General features: G+C 35.4%; 1 protein-coding gene across 11 annotated transcripts in view; it reads left to right on the top strand.

The window, feature by feature from the left end:
• DOCK9 (dedicator of cytokinesis 9) overlaps window positions 1–22,658 on the top strand; it is a 142,948-nt gene extending 120,290 nt beyond the window's left edge. For 9 of the 11 annotated variants that reach the window (XM_080376275.1, XM_080376273.1, XM_080376269.1 and 6 more), the window contains 13 exons: window positions 459–641; window positions 1,290–1,403; window positions 1,543–1,758; window positions 3,479–3,536; window positions 5,380–5,486; window positions 10,465–10,587; window positions 10,922–11,035; window positions 12,558–12,704; window positions 14,784–14,994; window positions 16,493–16,683; window positions 17,897–17,997; window positions 18,210–18,348; window positions 21,424–22,658. In XM_080376275.1, the coding sequence (XP_080232401.1) occupies window positions 459–641; window positions 1,290–1,403; window positions 1,543–1,758; window positions 3,479–3,536; window positions 5,380–5,486; window positions 10,465–10,587; window positions 10,922–11,035; window positions 12,558–12,704; window positions 14,784–14,994; window positions 16,493–16,683; window positions 17,897–17,997; window positions 18,210–18,348; window positions 21,424–21,546 (1,827 nt within the window). In that variant the 3' untranslated portion in view covers window positions 21,547–22,658. Of the gene's footprint in view, window positions 1–458; window positions 642–1,289; window positions 1,404–1,542; window positions 1,759–3,478; window positions 3,537–5,379; window positions 5,487–10,464; window positions 10,588–10,921; window positions 11,036–11,698; window positions 11,735–12,557; window positions 12,705–14,783; window positions 14,995–16,492; window positions 16,684–17,896; window positions 17,998–18,209; window positions 18,349–21,423 lie in introns of all 11 variants that reach the window. The other 2 variants (XM_080376268.1, XM_080376267.1) reach the window with 1 other exon arrangement.
• Window positions 22,659–22,908: the final 250 nt, after the last annotated feature.

Genomic DNA, 22,908 nt, shown 5'->3' with positions numbered 1-22,908 from the left:
GCCAACAGGCCGTGGCTGTAACAAGCTACAGCTGCTGGGAAAGCAGGTGCAGGGCCAAGAAAGATAGGGACTGGTATGGGAAAATAGGGAGTGACAAACTACAGGGCTGAAGCACAGCAACACAATAAGCTGCATGGATAGAATGCTTATTTTAGTCATGATAATTAGGGGTGTGAGAACCACGAGTGTTTAAAGACTACTAACCAATTATATTTCTGCTTTACGAATATGCATGTGTATCGGTTCTATATAAGTAGTGTTAGAAACTAATAAAGTTGAGCAAGATGCATAACTCATATTGAGCGTCTTCTTGACTCCGGCGAACCCTTCTTCCAACATAACTGTATTTTCCAGTTTGGGAATATTAATATATTTGTGTTTTTCTTGACGTGCTTGTTTTATCAAGAACTCAAACTAGTTTTAACAAATAACTACTTTCTTTTCTACTTTTTCCCCAGTTTCCATCTACGTTTTATGAAGGTAGAGCTGATATGTGTTCTGCACTGTGTTATGAAATTCTGAAGTATTGTAATTCCAAACTGAGTTCAATTCGTACTGAGGCTTCACAGTTACTTTACTTCTTAATGAGAAATAATTTTGATTACACAGGGAAGAAGTCTTTTGTTAGGACACATCTGCAAGTTAGTATACTTTCTTTATTCTTCATTTTTTAAATATTGTATTTGTAGGTGCACAGTTGCATACCAGTATGCAAAGCCCTGTCAGATAAAGAAAAGGAATTATTTTGGGTTCAAGCAAGGCTGGTACTATTCTAAGAGTAAGAAAATGGCAATAAAATTGTTCAGTACAAGGAAATACTTGGAAACAATTGGATGGCCCTGTGTTTCGTAGGAAATAGTTTTTGTTCATTGGTAGGAAATGTTCTGTTTTGTAGATGTTATTTTGATGAAGTAGTATACCCTGTTGTGTCTGAAGAAGGAAAAGTGCAGCTGCAAGCATGTAAAAGTCTAAAATAAAACAAATACGTAGAAAACAGTGTGTTCTGACAAAGCTGGGAGTAATAATTTACTAGTTCTATGACCTCTGACTAGTTCACCTTGCAGTCAGTCTTTAGAGCAGAGGATGAGTGTGCATTAAATTTACACAAGCCTATTTTTTCTTGCCAGTGTTACTATACAAGTAACTGGGGAAAAAAATGAAATACAATTTTACTTAAGGGAGTAATCTTTCATTTAAGAAAAACAAATTTTCTTTTGTAATTGTTTCATAGGTACATTTCAAGGGTATTTCATGAAATATGCACTAACAAGACATTTGTTTCTGTCAAGGTTATTATTTCAGTAAGCCAGTTAATTGCTGATGTTGTTGGAATTGGAGGAACTAGATTTCAGCAGTCTCTTTCAATCATCAATAATTGTGCCAATAATGACAGAATTATAAAGGTCTGTATCTATTATTCTTTCATACTGTAGAATGATGTTTGAAAACTCTTTCATAGCATCTTTTGCAATCATGTGTCAACTTTTTATTATGTGAAGAGTAGAAAAAGATAGTTGTTAACCTCACTTTTCTATGGTTTAGCACACTACATTCCCTTCTGACGTTAAGGATTTAACAAAACGGATTCGTACAGTACTGATGGCTACAGCTCAGATGAAGGAGCATGAGAATGATCCAGAAATGCTTGTAGACCTCCAGTACAGTTTGGCAAAATCTTACGCTAGTACACCTGAATTAAGGAAGACATGGTTAGACAGCATGGCAAGGATCCATGTTAAAAATGGAGATCTTTCAGAGGTAAGAGAAAAAAAATCAAACTAGTTTTAGCTATGTGATAAGCTAAAGCTTGTCTTTCTTGAAATGCAAGGTGCTAATTGTAGTTGTCAGTGTGTAATATAATAAGCATTTTTAATAAATTTTGAATTGTTAGTTCATTAGTTTGAATGACTGAGAAGTTTTTGTCCTACCAAATGTGTGTAATTTCTGATTACTAATGTAAGGTGTTTGTTTAACTACCATAGCTGACACACTACTAATCCAGAAATGCTCAATGCAAGCCATGGAAGACACAGACCTTATACTTAAAAATATCTTTGTTATCAGTTGCTAAAACACTTAAAGACACTCCTTGAATTCCTCTTCAGTTGCCTTTATAGAATTAGCTTGACTGTATTCCAGACTGCTTAATAGAAACTCCTAATGTTCTTAAAATTGACAAATCCCAATTTTTTTGTTTCAAAAAAAGAAAGCTATCTAATTTCACTGTGCTGTTAAAGTATTTACTGCTAGCAAAAAGGAGAGTTGGGAGTGAGCATTTTTATATATCTCGATCTAAATATTTTATCAACATACAGAATGATTTTTTCTGTCTCTGGTAGTTTGTTCCATCTGAAAACATAGTGTTGCATGATATCAAGTTGTTTCATAAACATGTGAGTTAATCTTGGAATCATTTAAACAAGTATCAAAGCAACCTGGCCTTGAACACTTCCAGTGATGGGGCATCTAGTACTAGAATTCTTTTCTTTGATATGGTAGCAACACAGAAGGCGTATGTGATGCTCTGTTGTTAGATTTTTTTTCCTTATTTTGAAGGAAACAACTTCAGCTTTCTCAGAACGCAAGGTGGGGTTTTTTAGGTCTGTTTTTAGTGTTTTCTTATTGAAAACATAGTCTTTGGCTGTACAACTAGATAGGGACCTCTGTAAATCACCAAGCACAACCCCACACAAAGTATGAATTAAAGCTTCTGACAGATACTTAAACTTTTTCCTTCACCTCCGTTGTCTAAGATTCTGCAGCCTCTATGTAAATTGTTCAATTGATAATTACAGTTAGAATAACATTTTGCTGTAAGCCTACACCTTTTTACTAAAAGAAAAATCTTGTATCTTGTTTTTGTCCTGTCTGTGGAGAAAAGGGATCAGTGTCAATTTCATAAAACATTTCAAGCATTTGAAGATTACTCTGTCCCTCCTCTTTCTTCTGTTTTCCAAGCTGCACCAACCATATTCTTTCAAATTTTATTCATAGGTCGGATCTCTTTTTCTTTTGCTGCTTGCAGATGGTTTGTCACTACTTTTTTTTTCTACATTTTTCTTAGTCTGGAGCCAAAAGGCAGACAAAACAGGTTAGCAGAAGCATCAAATGTTGAGCGGAGTAATTAATAGCTCTTTTATTTCACATAACACTTAAAATACATCCCCAAAAGAGAATTGCCTGTTTTTATTATAGCATGGTTTTCCTACCTTGTAATTTGTGATCCGTGGTTGCTCTCACATTGTATATTGCTGTCAGTGTTACTCAATGCTCTGGTAAAGGAGGAGCGAGTGCTCTTGCATAGTCTTTTGCATAAATGAGATGGAGAATTCTTACACTGGTCATAGGACATCTCCTGCAAAGCAGCAAAAAGGAAAACTAAAGACATTATCTCAAGCTAGGGCTCTTCTCGTATATCTTGGTTTTAGTAGTTCCATTATAATTGTAATTTATGAGATCGTTACTATTTCTGTTTTAGGCAGCAATGTGCTATGTCCATGTAGCAGCACTGGTTGCAGAATATCTCACACGAAAAGGTATGATTCTGAAATCTTACTTTAATATTTATATTTTTTCATTATAGTTTAGAAAAAGCATTAGTTTTGCTGAAGAAGTTGTAGGCATTTCAGTGTTCCCCAAGGAAAAAATTCTCACCTAAATGGATAGCATACTCACACATTTAAGAGTATACTTGCATACCTAAGAGGCAGCGTTTCAGCTGAAGGTAAAGTAAAATTTTTAAGAAAGTAAAAATTTAAGTTTTACACCAGAGCTGCTAATAGCTGAAGTCAGATCCTTTCTAAAGCAAACTTATTGGTGAATATTCTTGTTCAGCAATTTATCTCTCGCTGCATATAGGGAAATATGGCATTGCCAGAGAAGGCAAAATAAATGCATTCAAATTTTCAGATGCTGAGTCAGTGATAATAATGCCCAGAATTCTTCACCTGTCTTGGTGTTCTGTGCTAGCAGCTGTCTGTAAAAGTGCGTTTCTGATGAGCCGGGGGATAAGGTAGAAAACTACCTTCTATCTGTAGGATTAGAAGAGTTCTTATTCAGGGATTTGAGAAAATTAAAATTTTATATGGCTTTTAATAAGAAAAATAGATATCTGCTGGAAAATTTCAGAAATCTGTTAAGACTCAACGTTATTATGTTGAGCTGTTGTGGGGTTTTTTGTAGACAGACAAATTCATATTCACAGCTTTTTAGCTTTGCCTTTGCATGACAGTTCAAAATGAAATAAAGTCGGGGTCTACAAGATGGCTCTTCTCTGTTCCTTTTGTGCCTCTTGCCAGATACTTGTGTAGTGTGAGGGCTATCCTTTCTGCTCCAGTGATTGCAGAAGCTTCTCTGAGACCAAATCTGAAACTAAGTTGCTTGTCAGAATTACAGTGTCCTCTTGGAAGCCTGATAGCAACTAACTAGTGATCATCTGTGTTGTGATTCCTTCGGGTGATCTGCTATTTCTGTCTACTGTCATACCAAAGTTATTTCCTCTTAGTAATATAAAGGAGTTGAACTTGTGATATTTCTGCGAGTAAAACAAAAACATGGATTTGAGGCGGTCATTCAATAAAATCTCCGGAGGTCAGGCTGCCACCTGAGCAGAAAGAATCTTTGTAGGAATGCGCTATGAGATAAGTATCTGCAAGTCGTTGTGCTTCTGTAGTATTTACAGATTGCTCTTGAGGCTTTACTTAGTACAGGTTTTGGCCAAAAATCCTGATTTCTTAATTCCACATTCTGATATAATAAAAAAGACCAGAACAGAATGGGTAAAAGTGGTAGGTTTCATGTTCTAAACCCAATTTTTGCCAAGTACTTATTTCAGTAAAGGAAGTTAGATTGCTGGGGTTTTTGTCTTGTTTATAGACTGACTTCATATATGTACAGCTGAATAACCTGGTTTGGCATCTTTTGATTTTTTCGTATGGTTGCTGTCAGTCCATTCATGTTATTCAGACTGAGGAAGCTGATATGCCAGGGCCTGTTTCTGTACAGAGTTCCAGCATGACTTCATGCCAGTTTAATTAAATACTGTAAAAGTTACCTTGATTAGATCTTAGATTCAGGGTGGGGTAGATTGGACACAAATTTAAGATAAAACAGGAAGAATCAGACTCTACTTATTTTGGTAGATAAGAGTCCAGATATTAACATCTGTTAATTTTTTAAAACATATTTATACTTACACAGTTATGTGAGGTCTAGTATTCTAATCATGCAGTGGGAGGATGGATATGTTTTTTATTTATTTATCAGTTTGGTGGTAATTATGTTTAAACATTGCTTCTGCCTTTTCCAGCATCACAAAATGGCCTAACTTTATCCTGGTGCAGAGAAGTAAATTTGTCTGTTTTTCTTTTTCAATGGCAGGGATGTTTAGGCAAGGTTGTACTGCTTTCAGAGTAATCACACCTAATATAGATGAAGAAGCTTCAATGATGGAGGATGTTGGAATGCAAGATGTTCACTTCAATGAAGTAAGTAAGCAAGCATAAAAGTGTTAAAATTGATGCACACTGAAGTGCTGTTTGTTTTTCCAAGTTTCGTGTTTCAATCTGGAGGCTGACTAATATGATGGATATTATAATTGTTTTCTTAGCTGCTAACCTTATCCTAAAACTGAAATAAAAAATTTCTGTGAGCTGTCCCAGCTTTACAGAATTTACTTTATGCATATTTTTTAAATAAAGCACTAGGACATAGACTACACCACTATCGAATAAAAGCAAGCAAAACGGGGTTTTCAAGCTGCTTGACAGGATGAACACTACTGTGGTTTATTTATTAGTAAGCAAGATCTGGTTTGCTTTGAAACTGGCTTTGATTTAGATTATTACTACACTAGCAATCATGAACATGTATTCACTGATTTTTGCTGATACAGTTTCCCTAAGCAAAAATGCCATAACAGTGAAAGTGGTTTTACTCACACCAGACTTGCGTCAATGCTGTTGGTTTTTTTTTTCCTGGGTTAAGTTTCCCTGCTTGTGTCTTTGCTGATCCATCTGAGCTGGCTTTACAGTGACTTTTAAGAAGCCTATATGAAAAGGTTATTCATAATCTTGCTCATGAAGAGCTACGTGTACACTATATATTTGCCAGTATAGGCAGGGGAGGGAGGGACAGACCACTACTTGCAGTAGCTGTGTTGGAAAAATTACTGGTGTGTAAGCATAATTGTACAACAAAAATTTTTTTCTTTTGTGATCTAGTTTGTATATGGCAAAGGTATATGACAAAATTATTTGACTGGTCAAATTGTGACAATGCTGACAGATTTAGGAGGAACATACAGAAGACTTGATGGTTTCAACCTGGCTTTAGGCCTAGGGTACCTCCATTTTACTCCTAAGTTCTGGTACTGTTCTGCTGTATAGTTTTAAGACAAAATTCATTGACTTGCCTCTTTCTGGGAAGTCAGGAGTTGGAATTACTTGAAATGAGAAATACAGTGCTTTTCCTTTCCAAAGACAATAGCAGATTGATTTTGTAAAAAATGTGTATATTATATTCTTTAAATGACTGATTCTCCTGATCTAGCATGAAATTTATCATGTTACTCAAAGCAAAATATATGCTGCTTTAAGTGAGCCAAGAGTTGGAGAGTTGGGTTTCTAGTGACTACTGCTGATGGAAACTTTTCTTAGGAATTCTTCTCAGTGTCTACCTGACAAACCATTTGTCAGAGCTAAATTCTTTTGTATTGTTTAAATTGGAATGTCTTTATTCTTTTTCTTGTTAGTCAGGCCCTGCAAAAAGAATATACTGCTTTTTCTAGGTCATTGAACCCTATGCAAATTTATTTCCATCCCTCAGTATTTCCATGGAATGGAAGTAAGCCAAGAGTGAAATTATAAGCCTGTTGAGCTCGCAAAAGGTTCAAACCTTGCCAAATTTCCGTTTTCCCTACATGCAGCCCTTTTAAACTTAACCATGTATTACTCCAACTGATGAAATATTGAAAAAAGTCATGATGTTTCAGATAGCTTCGTATAGTTCACCCCAGGAAGAGTAATAATAGGGTAGAATTGTTTGGGTTTTAGTAGACTAAAAATCATGGATAGATTAAGATTACTAGTATATTACAGAAATACTTCAAAACAGGTAGTCTAGTTGCTTCATGAGTAGGAACATATTTATGTATGGAGTGCTTAGTCAGTAAGCAAAACTACATTAGTCTAAGAAAAAAAAATCACGTGATAGATCAATTGGGTACAGAAATCAAGAAACCAGAAATATCTTTCAAGCTGTATTTACCACTGCTGAGCAAAATGGTGATCCGATGGGAATTCTTCCTATACACAGTAACAAGATTCATGTGCAATTTGTTTCTTAAGACTTAGAGTTTCCCTGGAAGCTAGTTACTTTAGAGTTAAATCTCCAAAGGGGTAATTACAAGTATGGGGGGTCAGGGGCTGTCCCTCCGTGTTTTTAAGAAGGGCAAAGCATCTTTTATATTCTCCAGTTTATATAAAGTCTCTCTAATTCAGTGAAATTATCTTAAGACCATGTAGTTTCTCATTTTAAAAATTGAAATTTTAAAAATTCTCTCATTTTAAAAGAATTCTATCTCAGGCCAGGGTTACCCTGACTAATTTCCTATACTAGCCAGTAGAAAAAAACCCAAAATTGTGGTTCAGTTTTGGTTTTTAAACAAAGTTATGTGTGCATTTTTAATAAAACAGGTGTTTACCTAGACAGCCTATTCAGCAGCACAAATCAAATTGTTCTTGCAGAACTAAAACTTTTCTGGGTGTCAGAAACAGGAAGGTGAAAATCTGGAACTTGATACACCCTTTCCATGTTAGACTTCACTGTAAGCAGTCCATCTGTGAGAGATCAGAGCTATGGCTATTAGGCCTGTGGCAAGTGCCAGATTCCATGCAGATTAAGGTTGGAAGCAATTTCATTCAGTTTTGTTGTACTTTTCCAAAATAAACTCTGCCAGAATGCAGCTCCACCACAGATTTTAAGTCAATTTCTACCTTCCTATTTGTTTTTTCTGGTCTCTTGTTTGACTTTCCACGAGAGGATTTCTGACTTGCAGAGTTGTAAATGAAAGTGCATCACAGCTCACATGATCACATGCAGTGTAATTCAATATATTTGAAGCACTTTATGAAAAACAGAAATAGGTACTTAACAAACATATAAGATAATTTGTATGGTGGTGAAGGCTGATACTCGGGCTGATACTGTCTAGCATCTTCATTAGCAATCTAGGTCACGGGATACAGTGTATCATCAAGTTTGTGGATGAAACTAAATGGAGAGGAGTGACTGATATGTCAGGGGGCAGGGCTGCCATTTAGAGGGATCTCAAACTGAAGGAACACAGAAGCCTCTCAAGAGTTCTACAAAGACAAGTGCGAGGCCTTGCATCTGTGGAAAAAATCACCCAAGGTCTCAGTACAGGCTGGGGATGGACTGGCTGGGCAGCAGCTCTGCAACAAGACCTGGGAGTTCACTAGTGGACAGGAGGTTGAATGGGAATCGTCAGTGTAGCCTTGTGGTTGTAGCATGCTGAGTTGTATTAGAAAAAGTCAAGTAGAGGGAAGTGGGTTTTCCCCCTTCTACTTAGCATTTCTGGTGCCTGATCTGTAATCTTGTGCCCAGTGCTGACCCCTCAAAGTCAAGAGAGATACCAACAAACTGGAAAAAGTCCAGCTCCTGAGGGTTAGTGGCAGAACCACACTCTTCTAAGAGGTGTGCCATAAAAGGGTTAAGAAGCTGTTCTCACAGGTTATGAGGGAAGCTCTTGCTGGAGTCTTCCAGTGCAAACAGATAAGCACTGAGATAGGTGGCCCAGAAATCTTGGGTTCTTTTCCTCCCTCCTATCAGCTCTCACACATGAAGCTTTTGCTCTTTATATTTTTTTCCTATGTGCAAATGAGATTTTACTGCTTTTCTGCATTTGGATGCCCTCTGGTGTCTGAGCTAAGTCTCTTGTCATAAAACAGTGTTTGTGGGCATCCCTTGTCATCCAGCAGTGACACTGGTCTTTCTGTTCTCACTGCCTGGTTGCTGAGGGTGGAGATACTGGGGAGTCTGTACAGCCCCATAATGACTGGGGGAAAGGATATGTTTCAGGGACCATTGCAGCACACAGATAAGGGTGGCATTTTTCAGTCTCTTTTTGCTCTCAGTATTAAAGTTGGCTTTTCTTAGCGATGTCTTTATGTTGTCGTAGTCATCTACCAAAGGTGGGAAGGGAATAGAGTAGCATTGGATCCCTTCTAAGGATAAAAGGAGTTATTTCCAGATTCTGGCTTCACCAGTACAATGCAAGAATGGTACCAGAAGGTCTCAAGAAGTAGAAATTTCATGTCTTCTGACATCTCTGTCTGAGACTTGGATTCTCTTGGAGATTCTTGGAGGTCCAAACATGGACTGAGATGTGTTAGGGTACGTGGATGGGAACGGGCTTCTTCACAGTGATTCTGTCACACTCAAGCCATGACCAAGTATATGACAGCTTCATCACAGGAGCTGTAAGATGCTCCGTAACATCTGTAAAATTGTTTGTTATAACTGAGTTAATGGAGTTAGACAAGTAATTTAAATTTATGAAAACTAGACTAACTAATAGTGTTACCTTAGTTTTGTTATGCTTATTGAAGTAGAAGAAATTAAATGAGTGGAAAGTAAAGAATTATGGCAAACTGAAGGCAGAGACTTTATATTTACGATGTAACTGCAGAAATGCAAAATGTATGCTTCCATTCTAACATACAGATAAGCATAGTTCTTAGTTAACCTTAAATAACTATGTTTTTGCTACAAGGATATTAGGATCAAACCCAACAAAGCCAATGTGGTTTCTTGCTTATATGACTCTGTTTTGACCCTGCAGGATTTCTCTTCTCTAACTGTTGTTATATTTATTTTCATTCTGGACCACATATACCAAATTCCACTGTTGTACCTTGGTAATTACTTCTGTAATTTACAAAAATTACAGATTTTTGGTATTGTAACTTTTTGTTTTATTGTTGATGTAATTTGTGTGATAGTTTCCTTCAGAACCATTACAGTCAAATGTTTGTATTGCTGTCTTTTAAAAATAATGCGCTCTCTGCAAAACCAAAAAAAACCCCAAGGAAACACCACTTTGGAAAAAAGTGTGTTGCAAGTAAGACAGGTGTCTCAAGGTAAGACTTTGGCTTCTCACACAGGTGTCATTTTTAGAACTTAAGAAGTCAGGAGTATGTAAAAGAAAAGTACTGTTCCTGGGAAATACAAAAAGTACATGTGATACACTCAGACCGTTCTGTTCTATTTTGTTTCCTTTTAGCAGTTATTGATTGCCACAATAATTTAAATTACTTTGTTTAGATAATCTTGTTTTGAGGCAAGATCTCCCTTTGTATTAGGAAGAGCTTTGGTATAATTATTTGCTGTGCTTTTCACAAGTACTGAATTGTTGTATGTTACCGAATGTGTGTCCAAATCTAGGATGTGCTGATGGAATTGTTGGAGCAGTGTGCTGATGGACTCTGGAAGGCAGAACGCTATGAGCTCATTGCTGACATATATAAACTCATAATTCCCATTTATGAAAAACGGAGAGATTTTGAGGTACTCAATTCATCATAAGTAAATTTGAGGAAGAAAAAAATTCTGATTTTTCTAGTCTTAACTGCATGACATGTTGGACATCACAGAACAAAATTACTAAAACTAACTGAAATATGAACGTGCTGAAAAATTTGTTTTCATTTTAAACAGTTTATTTTTATTTAAATAAAAATTAAAAATTAATCTTGCATACTGTCATTCTGATACAAGTGCTAAACCTGTTACTACTGTTCAGTTAAACATGTTTACTGGCTATAAGGACATCGTTTATTGTCTTAAGGTAGGAAAGTTCTATGTTATTCTTTACACCATGGTTGTTTTCTTTTATTTTTAGAGGCTTGCTCATTTATATGACACTCTTCATCGAGCATACAGTAAAGTAACAGAAGTTATGCATACAGGCAAGAGACTGCTGGGTACTTATTTCAGGGTAGCGTTCTTTGGACAGGTGAGTATTATTTAACTATCATTTGTCAGCTCTATGCAGTAAGAAAAACCTGAATTTATTTTACAAGGTATACTATTTAATGATCTATATTGATACCATGACATAAAAAGGACAAGAAATGTGCTCTTTAAGAAACACTTATTCACCATCAATAATTTAGTTTAAAACATTTATCAATTCCAATACAATTCTTCATTATTTTCCTCAGTAAATTTTTTACTTTTTTTTTCCTTTTTCTTCTTTTATTTACTACCTTAAGGCAGCGGTAAGTTTTCTGTAATGTCAGTTCTTAACAACGTATTGACTTAATGTCTGTAATGCTACAGTGTGGTTTGCAAGGCTGCTTCTTAGATTGGTATGCATCGATAGCCATTGCAATTCAAAAAATAGCATTAAGTTCCATTTAGGGAACAAATCACCCTTTTCTATGCATCAGTATTGCATGCTTTGAACAAAAGTACTGGCTGTGTACTGGACAGCTTCACATCCTGCAATATGTGTCTAGAATTGCATATGCATCAGTATGGTATCACGCAGCATCAAGTAATACCCTTTCTACATGCATAGCCCAGTTGCTAATTGTTCAGCTGAGCATGGAGAATTGTAAAATACTCTGAGCAGTATAACTTTACATGTATTCTGTTGTCTTTTATAACTTTATAGCAATACCAGTTTACAGACAGTGAAACAGATGTTGAGGTAATTACAGTAACTGCTTACAAAGCAAGCAATGCAGTAAAAAACTACTGCATTTCACCTTAGTTTGATGTGGGTATTTTTGTCAATCTAGCCTGTGTTTATACATGTTATGTTGTGCTTTTCTATTTTGTCTGTTTCATTTATGACATAAGTGTTTATTTTCTTGTTTCAAACCTGAACTCAGACATGGCTTCTTGTTTTAAACCAATGACCTGTTTCACTTCCCATGTACTCTATTTTGCATTTAGTTACGGTTTTAAAACATATGCCTTATGCAATAAAAATAAAGAAGTGTATGGTAATATAGTACAACATAAACCTAAGATCTTTACATAAATTAAACTTCACTTTCTGGGATTATTTTTTTATTACTACATAAAGATTTTTTTCGGATTATTTTTATGGAAACTATTGCCAAAGTACTCACTTATGAATCAGATAGTCCTGTCGAGCAACAAGACTGTTGTTGCAACTCTTTTGGCAAGTGAAACAGTGCCGAAAGTTCACTTTTTATATAAAAGTGAAAAAAGTTATCTCAAAGGCTTGGCACACCATAAAATTACAACAAAACCTTTAAAATTTTAACTGTGTGTTGTCATTATCTTTCACTCATTCTGTAGTAGATAATTACATTTTTCTGAGGTTTTTTTTTTATTCGCTTAGGAATACCTTTTTTTACGTAGATTCTAATTTCTCTTTATTTGCGTTTGCTTGAATCCTGATGTTAAATGTTTGTTTGCTTTGAACCACATGCATTATGTTCATCTTAATCATTGCTCTATGTGTTTTTTTCCCAAGATTTTGATTACTTTATTTTTTACAGGGATTCTTTGAGGATGAAGACGGAAAGGAATATATCTATAAAGAGCCTAAACTCACACCTCTTTCAGAAATTTCCCAAAGACTCCAAAAACTCTACTCTGACAAATTTGGATCTGAAAATGTCAAAATGATTCAGGATTCTGGCAAAGTATGATCTTGATCCTCTATAAAAAATTCTAATAAATTACTTCCACTAATCCACTTGAAATACTGTGGGATCACTGTCTGTTACTCATTTGGCACACAAACATATGTGTCTAAACATGCTAGTGGTTGAAGGGCATGACAGAAATATCATCTTCTATTAAGGTTACCTTTAAGAACAACAAAAAAAAACTTAATTTCCATGGTGTTACCTCTCAAAATAATAATTGTGTCTTAGGACAAATTTGGATTATGATCAGTTTGTGTTAACTTCAGCTATATTTCTTGCCAGTTCATGCACACTCATTCTTTGGAAGTTCGTCCCTCTTCTGCATCTTGAGAGTCCGAACTTCTTTCAGGAAAGAAGTAGGAAACAGAGAAAAGTACCTCTTCTGAGAAAAGTACCATATGTAATTAATACTTTAACTCTGTATCAGTTGTTATCCTCTGCCTATGTCTCTGAGCCTGTTCAATTTTTATAAACACTTAAACTGTAGGAAAAAAAAATGCTCACGCAGAGTCATCTGGTAAGATCTAGAATTGTCGCAGGAAATACTTTCCTTTGCAATTGAAGGCTCCAAAACTGGTGAACTAAAGAGAGCTACAATATCCCATATGCTGAGAAGAACACATACTGTGCAAATTGCCTCTCTGCATTCCTTTTGTTCCCTTCCTCAGCCAATTTTTAACTTTTGTTTGGCCTCAGACTTTATGGTGATTTTTTCTTGTGATAATTTCCTGTCTCTTCTGTTACTTGATTCTGCCAGTAAGATCACAAAGGTCTGCACTTCTTGGCCTGAAAGTGCAGCAGTGGTGGGCTTTTCAATGCTGGAACTTAAGGAGAGGAGGACTTACACAAAGGCTAGGTTTCATGCCATGGAAGGCAAGTGATTTATATTGTAATCTCAGTTTTTCACAGCTCTTCCAGTGTACTCCCCTGATTTCTTTACAATTAATTATAGTGCATATGTTTGTCAGCATTTATAGGGAACATTTTTCTATCAGCTATATCAGAATGAGTACGTAAATTATATAATTTACCACTTAAATTCCAGTCCAATAATCTTAAATAAAAAAAGTAATAATAATCAAGCAGCATGTTCTAATAAAAATGGATTACAGCAGGGAGATCTTAGCTCTGTTCCCAGTTTGCTCCAGAACTTACCTGGTGACTTCATGTGTCTATTTGCATTGCTATTTTTCCCACTTAGTTTATAGAATTGAAATGGGTCAGAGACAGGCAGAGATAACGTGAGTATTTGACATGAGACTAAAGTGGTAGGCAACAACATTTAGAAAGATGCACAGGTTTAAGGTGCCCTCTTTATCCTGTAGTTGGGGGGAATCTACAAAAAAAAATAATCATCCTTGGTCCATTTAGGGACCCTGCTGGGCAAAGATTAATGTCCTTATCTATTGGTACTGGAGCCTAGTTGCTGCTTTTAGCAAATTAAAGACCTGGCAGTCCATGAGGCTCTTAGTTTTGCAGTTCTAGAAACAAAACGAGCTTGAGTGGTAAAGGCTTGTTCCCACCATTACATTCTTTGGGAACCTTCATAGGGTGTCACAGTGGAGACAGACAGGTTGGGAGGAGTGCCTTCTGAAGGCCATATCTGAGCTATTCACAATGTAGGGTTTTATTTTTAATTCTATAACTTTTTTTTATCACTAGCAATTTTTGGTCTCCAATCTACTGTTGTATCAGCAGTCATGTAGGACAAGTATTTGTTTCTGGGTTTTCTGTATCTGTGTGCCTTCCAGTGTTAATCATGGGTATAACTGTGTATTATGGGGTTTTTTGCAGTTCTGCGTAGAGCAATTATCAATAATGAATGTGGGGGTTTTTTTTAAAAAAAAAAAAAAAAAAAACCCACAACCACATGTTGTAATGCATCTAGCTGTGTTGTCTTCCCAATAGAAACAATGCAGAGAAACCCTGTAAGAGCATTAACATCTCCTGCATTTTCAATAAATTGAAGGTTAAGAAATGAAATTTGATTTCTGAAGGTTATGTGACTACAATTAAATTCACTTTATTCACAATGTAGCTATTTGATTTTAATTTTTTTTTCATGTTTTTAAGGTAAATCCTAAGGATTTAGATTCAAAATACGCATATATTCAAGTTACACATGTAACTCCATATTTTGAAGAAAAAGAGTTGCAGGAAAGAAAAACAGATTTTGAAAGGACTCATAACATTCGTCGCTTTATGTTTGAGATGCCTTTTACACAAGCTGGTAAAAGACAAGGAGGAGTAGAAGAACAGTGTAAGAGAAGGACTATTTTGACAGGTACTGATTGAATGGAAATTTCCTTTAAAAGAAAACTACTTTTTTGTTTCTTTTTTGTACTTATTTCTTAGATACTTTAGGTTTTTCTATATATTGTGTATTTGTCAGAAAAAATCCTTTAGAAGATTGCACACAACTGTTAGAGATGATAAGAATTGCAAAGTATACCAAAAATACTGTTAGAACAACCTTTTGAAATCAATTCATACTTGAAAATAATACTCCAAAATGTGATATGCAAACACTTATAAATGACCATCTGAGAATACGTATATGACTGTGATTTCTTAACCCCTAAGCACTGGAAAAAGAGTAAAATCTCATATGCAACTAAGTTCTAACTACCCTTGACTTCTAAGTAATTTGGGGTTTTTTTTAATAAGTCTGCATCTCTCTCTTTGCCCTTCCCTGTGCTGACCTTTCTTTGCTATAAAACATTGAAGAACAGTGGTATTATGCTTGCAGTCTTGGGTGTGGCATTTTTCAACATTCTTTCAGTCTTCGGATGTGTAAAATGCAGCATTGGTTCTTTTAGCTAAAAGCACGAGGAGAGCCTGAAGGACAAGGTCTGGTTTTATTTCCAGCTCCAGTTTCATTGTGTCTTTGGTCTAATCACTGTGCTTTAGTTTCTCATTTGTTGGCTTTAGAACGGAGAGTGCACATCTATCTCCCATGGGCTCAAATTTTAAAGATACTTAGTTCACTGATACAAAACTTTTTTTTTAAGGGAAATAGTTACGGTGTGTTTGGCAGTGTTCCTGTGTAACGCGTAAATCTGAATTTGTGAAATAACAAGTTGCTTTGAGTGGCAACATTAATTCAAATATTCTAATTCTGTTCTGTATGGGTTTTTCCATTTTACTTAAAGTCCTTCATAGCTGTCTGCTAAAAAACTTTTTGCATTTTTAGCCAAAACTAGGTTTTTCAGACTGGTTTCTTCAAGAGATAATCCTCAAATACTTTTTGGGTTGTCTTTTTTCTTAAGCTTCAAGAATTAAGAATCTGGAGTCTAGCTTTCCTTTTTAGAAAAAGACTTTTTTGTGGGTTTGTCTTTAATGACAAATGTGAGAAGCTCACACTTAATACTGTAGTAAAACCAATTTAAATAAGTGACTTTAGCTATGGACAGCTGACATAATACTTGTGAGGAAACAGGAAATACAGCTTTGCTATTTTTGATTCTTCTCAGAGATATGTGGATGATAAACAACTCTTTTTACAGTTCTTATATGAATCAAGTTCAAATGGTTTAATTTTTGGTTATTAGTAGCAGTAATGACAGTGACCTTTCTTTGCTGTAATACATTGTAAAGCTACACATACTTGCATTTTCAATATTTGGTTTCCCAGTACATTTGGTAGTATTTCTAATTTTATAATAGGATATTAAATTGGGCAACTAATTACATCAAAATGAGACTTTAGCATAAAATTATTTCAAAACACACCTCATTCAAAAACCTTTTTCTAACTATATTAAATTTGTTCCCATCCGTAGCTATACATTGTTTCCCTTATGTGAAGAAGCGCATTCCAGTAATGTATCAGCACCATACTGATTTAAACCCAATTGAAGTAGCCATTGATGAAATGAGTAAAAAAGTTGCAGAACTTCGGCAGCTTTGCTCTTCAGCTGAAGTAGATATGATCAAATTGCAGCTGAAGCTACAAGGAAGTGTCAGTGTTCAGGTAAGACCATATACTTTGTCATTCAGCTCTTCCACTTGCTTCTGTCCCTGGAAAATTATATAAGTAGTTGGTTCATCATTAGTTTGTTATGTATATTCAAGACTGTCCTAAATTAGAAATATACTCACTGTTTGCATTTGTTTCCAGAATAGGAAAAGCAATAAAAGTATTTCATGTAAACACTGATCATGGACAGTTACATAAAAGGGTTAAGATTCAACTCTGGATTCTATGGTGGTCTGAGCCCCACCTGGTATTGCTGTAAAGCTGAAACTACCATGAAACAGTGACTTCCCATATGAGAATGAATGAGCATATTTTGGCTAGATGCAGATCTGCTCACAGTAGGTTCAACATCGTAATTATTGCTTTTGTATTTTGGTAAGATCCCTATGGAGATGAAGAGGGAATGCCAAAATATAGAAGGAGGGTAACAGTAGAAAATCTCACTGTACAACATTTTGTTACTTGAATGTATAAAGAAACCATCAGATTTATCAAAATAGGGTACCTAAAACAGTTGTAGCATGTACAAGTCAGTGTGGTCAGGGTCTTAAGAAGGCAGTGACAGAAGTGCTGCTCTGTTATTTTTAGTTGATTCAAATCAAAGGAACGGTAAACACAGCTATCTGAAATGAGCTGTTTTCATGTTGAAGAGAACAAAAGAAACAAAAGTGACAATAAACCAAGGTTCCAGAATGTACAAGTTGTCAAGCTACCATTTTGGATGAGAAGGGAGGGGCTGTCCCTGTTAACATAAAAGAATAATAGGGATGAGTCAGAAATCATTGAATCCACTTTTCATGTAGCTGCCATAATAGCACAGTTAAATTTCAGAAAATTATTGCAGAATTTTCAGCTTGGAAGAGTGTTTTCAATAGATAAGCATATCAAACAGTAGTAGATTTAGCTCATTTTCCTCATTTTTCCACCTCGCTTTCATAAATAGAGATGACAAATTGCTGTTATCAGCAGTTACTTTGCCACTCCATCAGTGGTTTCTTTGTGCCAGGACAGGTTCATACAGGGTGCTGTAGAGACCTCTCATGCTCTTATGTGCCAGCTCCAGCAGTTTTCTTACTTCACAAGTCCAGTTTTCTTGAAATCACTGTGTTCCAAGAAAATCAAATCAGACACACACCTGTAGTACCTGTTATTGCTAAGACCGTATGTCAGAGAACTGACTTTATTTTGTAATCCTTATTCTTTTTAGGTTAATGCTGGTCCATTAGCATATGCAAGAGCTTTCTTAGATGACACAAACACCAAAAGATATCCAGACAATAAAGTAAAGCTACTAAAGGAAGTTTTTAGGTATGTGGTTTTTTGTTTGGTGGTGGGTTTTATTTTTTGGGGGGTGGGGGGAATTGACTTTTTTCCCTAAGATTGATATCATAATGACTTTTTTTTTTACTTTCATAGTTTCTGACCGTATTAAAACATATTTTAAGCTGGCATTTTGAATTAATCTTTTGGATTTTGTATTTCTAATTGAGATTTTTTTATTATTCTTTTATCTAAATCAGGCAATTTGTTGAAGCTTGTGGGCATGCTCTGGGTGTAAATGAACGACTTATAAAGGAAGATCAGTTGGAATATCAAGAAGAAATGAAGGCAAACTACAGAGAAATGGCAAAAGAACTTTCTGAAATAATGCATGAACAGGTATGTGCTAATATTAAATCATACATACCAACGTTCAGAATGTAGCTGTAATGTTGAACCCACTAGGAAAAGAGTATCTAATGCTTTATACAAGAGGATTGTTTCTTTTTTTTCTTTATTGGAGTATAAGCATATCATGGAATTGTGGAACTTCCTCATTTTTTTCGTTTGTGCATTTTCTGCAGATGCTTTCTTGACCTTCAGAATCAAGTCTTTCTCATTAAGAAAGCAGATCTGGTTCACACCAGTCTGTTTTTTTGCAGGAGAGAGACTATAGCCAAGATAAAACAAATTTACTGACATGAGTATATATATCATTTATACTTCATATGTGTGGTTACAAGGGTCTCTATGACCCAAAAAGCTCATTTTAGTCTGTACTTCCTGGTAACTGTAGGGGAATTGGATCTGCAAGCTTAGCTCTTTTTCTTTAGATTTTGGAGATGTAAGCATTTACTTCCACGACAAAGAGTTAAACCTCTTTCAGGAAGTATTCCAACACATTTTCTTGAGGAGAATCCGCTACAGACAAAGAGGATATAGGAGAAGGAAAGCCAAAACTCTCATGGACTGAGATGTAGGACCTTGCATCTGGGATCAATGGTAGAAATGTCTCCTCACTTCAGAGGCAAGGATATTATTTCCGGGAGGACAGGAAGAACTGAAGATTCATACTTGATCCCTGCCGTCTTGACATTTAAATTCGTCACATCAGGTTCCTTTCTTTAATCCATGGGTGTTTGTATAATCTTTTCCCACAGCCATAGAGTGGCTTATAGCTCTCAACACTCAAGGCTAGTATTTCTGTCCCACAAGAAATACTTGTGTTTTCTGATAATATTTTATCTTACAAATACACATGTCTATGAGACTTCCTTAGATGTGTGACCATAATAGCAACTTTTCTTAGTCTAGGAACCAATGCATCCTGGTCTGGATAACCAGTTGATACAAAGAGGAGCTTAGAGGTTCTCTTGTCCATACAAAAACTATAGGCTTTATTCAGAAATCAAATTGTACAGGAAAAATTAAACTTGAGACCTACCTGAGGTGTTCAGTGTAGCTGACATTTAAATGCTCTATTAATCTTCCAGGGTTTTTTTCAGGATTGCATCCTTTAGATGTGCAATGACTTTACCCATCTGCAATTTTTTGACATCTCTAAATTATTATTATCCAAGAAGTACTTGCTCGAAAAGGTAGACACTTGTTGGTATAACAGCTTATCCATAGGCTTATCTAAGAGAGATTTGCCTTTATTCCACCCTTGCTTAGATTGTATCCAAAACTTTTATGGCTATTTTTTTTTTCCCCCTGTTCAAAAATGTGTCGTGTCTAGAGTTCACTTCACATGCCTTCTTGCTGTCTGTTATTTCCTGATGTGGTTTTCTCAGATACTGTGCTGTGAGTAGCGCTGTGCTATGATATAATTATGGTGAAGCACAAGAATACAGCAAGCACATAGGCTTTATTTTCATTCTTGTATTCTTTTGTTATACTATCACAGGGAAAAACTTACCACAAAACTAGCTTTTCTTAACTACCAATGATGGAGAATATTGTGGTACAAGGTTTGTAGGGAATGTTACCATTTGGTCAGAATCTGTGTGTGGTTTGCTTGGGTTTTTTAATAAAAAACCAGTATCTTTCAGATACGCATGTCAAGGAAAACAGTTTTGAAAGATCCCTCAACAGGAAAAGAGGTTGCTTAGCTGACAAAAATGGGACAGTTTGACTGTATTTCAGTGTGACTTACTGAAAAGCAGAGAGCAGTGAAGGGTTTTAGAAAGGGGATGAACTGATTGGACATCTGATTTAGATGCACGAGGTATGTAGGAGGATTAGACAGCTGTACAGAAGACCCCTTTGGAAAAGAGGAGAATGTTTTGATCAAATAGTTTAATGACAATAAATGAAAAATTACTATTCCCCTAGCATAGGAAAAAATAAAAGAATAACAGGATGTACACAAGAAAAAATACTTTTAATTCAATGCAAGATTATGTACATTAGAAGAATATTCGTGTGTGAATTTCCAAAGTTTGATGATAAGAAAAAGCGTGTAATGCTTGAAACTTCAGGAGTAAATCACATTGTCTAAAAGTAAACCAAGAAAAGAAGGGGCAAACAACTAATACCTATAAGATAGTGTGAACAGAAAATGGAAGTACAGCGCTGGCTGCAGTAATGTTTACTATTAGCTTACCACTGTGTTCTTTTTATGCAAATGTAATTAGTTGTAAGTAATTAAAGCATGGTATTGGTTTGGTTGGGGTTTTTAAATGAGATAGATCACTCCCCTGGAAGCTTAGAATCATGAGGCTTTTCACTGAAATCTTTAAAAATGTCACCTTTATGTGCCTGCCTATTGCTGTATTTGGAAAAAGCTTCTCACAATGTTTACTCTAATGTCATTGAAGAAACTATTAGCTGTCTTATTATAGTGTGGGGTTTTAAACAACTGCAAAAATTTTGTTACAAAGAATATAGAAAAGAATTTTAACAGATGTTTCTTTTTTCTTCTCTGCTGCTTGCCAATATGATCAGATGGGATGGTAATTAATTTTCTTTACTTGTGCTCTTAGTTTGTCTGATTTTTACATCATTCCTTTTTTCCCCCCAATATTTCTAATCTTAGCATCAGTAAATTTATAGCTGTCAAGAATAAAGTCTTTTTGGTGCTCTGAAAGCTTTTGATAGAGGTATGATTTGAGCATTTCTTAAGTCAAAAAAAAAAGAAAACAAAAAAGGGAAAAAGCATGCCTGTTGTTGTTGTGAAACTCCTGTTGAAAGTTAACAAGAGAAGTGAGAGAAGCTGTCCAAGCTTCCTCTAGAGAGGACAGTGTAATACCTAAATTAGGAGAACTGACACTGGAGGAATAAATACTGTCCTCCTACAACTAGTAGAGGAGGATAGTTGGAAATGGTGACCACCCTCAAAAAGAAGTTCTGTGCGATTGAGAAAGTACTGCAAAGTTGAGTTGATAAGCAGCATATTGTGAAAGTGGTTGGTTATTTTATAAATGCTTGTGTCATTTTGTAACACTTTGGTAAATATGTATTTTGCATTTTCAGATTACTCCGGTTGAAGAAAAGGCCAGTGTTATACCTAATTCGCTACACATTTTCAACGCCATAAGTGGAACTCCAACAAGCACAACAGTTCATGGGATGCCCAGTTCTTCTTCAGTTGCATGATTCTTTTGTAAAGGGAAGTATGTTCAGGGTTTTTTGTTTGTTTTTAAAGTATGTGGATTTGCTTCATTGTGTGCAAACTCAGGATGATTTTGAAGCTAAATGTTGGGCACGTGCAAGCTGCATAATTCATACGAATGTCTGAGCACACTTAGCAAACAGCAGTTACTGGTGATAGTTTTTAGAGTAAGGGAGGCGCACATCTATTTTTTTAATCTTGCTGGTAACATTTTAAAAGTAGTCACAATGTCATTGCAGAAGTGCGTGTTGGAAAATTATGAAGTCAAATTTAATTTCTCTTTTTCATTAGAAAGTATTATTAAAATGAATTGCACATTACTAAAAAGTGTTGTGGGATGTAATTTTGCAGATATGTAACATTTGGGTGTTCTTTTTGTGTATGGCACATAGAGATTGATTCCACGTACAAGAACTATTTTGGGGCTAGACAGAGACACTAGTTTTTTGGGTTTAATGGAACTGACAATAGTAATTTTTGTACCATTTGGCAAATTGTTGTGCTTTATACCTTGTTGTTTTGGAGGTATGTGAGCTTAGATCTTATTAAACAACTAAATGCAACCGAAGGTCTGTATTAATGAACACTGAGTTATACTAAAATATCAATAGGAGTAAATTGTTATGTACATATTGTTTGTTAATACAGTCCGTACAGTCTGTACATAAATGTATTACATTTCTAAGCATTTTTTAATATTCATACCAGCTCTTAACCTTCTGCTTTCAGTTTATTGTGAAAATTTGCTCATTCCAAGTATATGCAGACTTTACAGTTCATTTATTCCTGTATATAAATAAGTGCAATATAAAGATGTATACAGTCTTTGCTATGTTAGGTTTATAAGCAGTTATTAAAAGAAAAAAAACTTTTGCCAAAGCAATGGAGTATGTAATTGGTAATCATGGTTACTGTGGTAAATGGTGGTATAATTTAAAGCTTTTTCCATATTCTTATTCTTTTAAGACATTAATTTAGTAATTTTATATTTGGGGGAATAAAAGTTTTTAATTTTATTTAACTGGAAGCACTGTCCTGCTGTAATTAAACATTCTGTACTACATCTATATTAAAAGGAAAAAGGTAGTTACTTTTCTCACCGTGTGCTCTGGTTATTATTTTACATTTGTCCCTGAGACTGGGGAAAGAGAAAGGCTTGACTGCAGGAAAAAAAAAAAAAAAGGGAAAAAAAAAAAAGCTGGCTTTTTGCAGCTCAAGTGTGAGATGCAGACAATTCTAGGGTTTATTTCATATTCCTTGTCAACAAAGGGAATTTAGGTTATTAGTTAAGACATCAGTTTTGGATCCATCACATTTGACTCGAGTAGCATGTTACCATAACTAAA

The sequence above is a fragment of the Falco punctatus genome (genome assembly GCF_963210335.1).
Source record: "Falco punctatus genome assembly, chromosome: 2".
In the NCBI taxonomy this organism is placed as follows: domain Eukaryota; kingdom Metazoa; phylum Chordata; class Aves; order Falconiformes; family Falconidae; genus Falco; species Falco punctatus.
The sequence above is the reverse complement of the archived record's forward strand: the minus strand, read 5'-3'. Positions and strand labels throughout refer to the sequence as shown.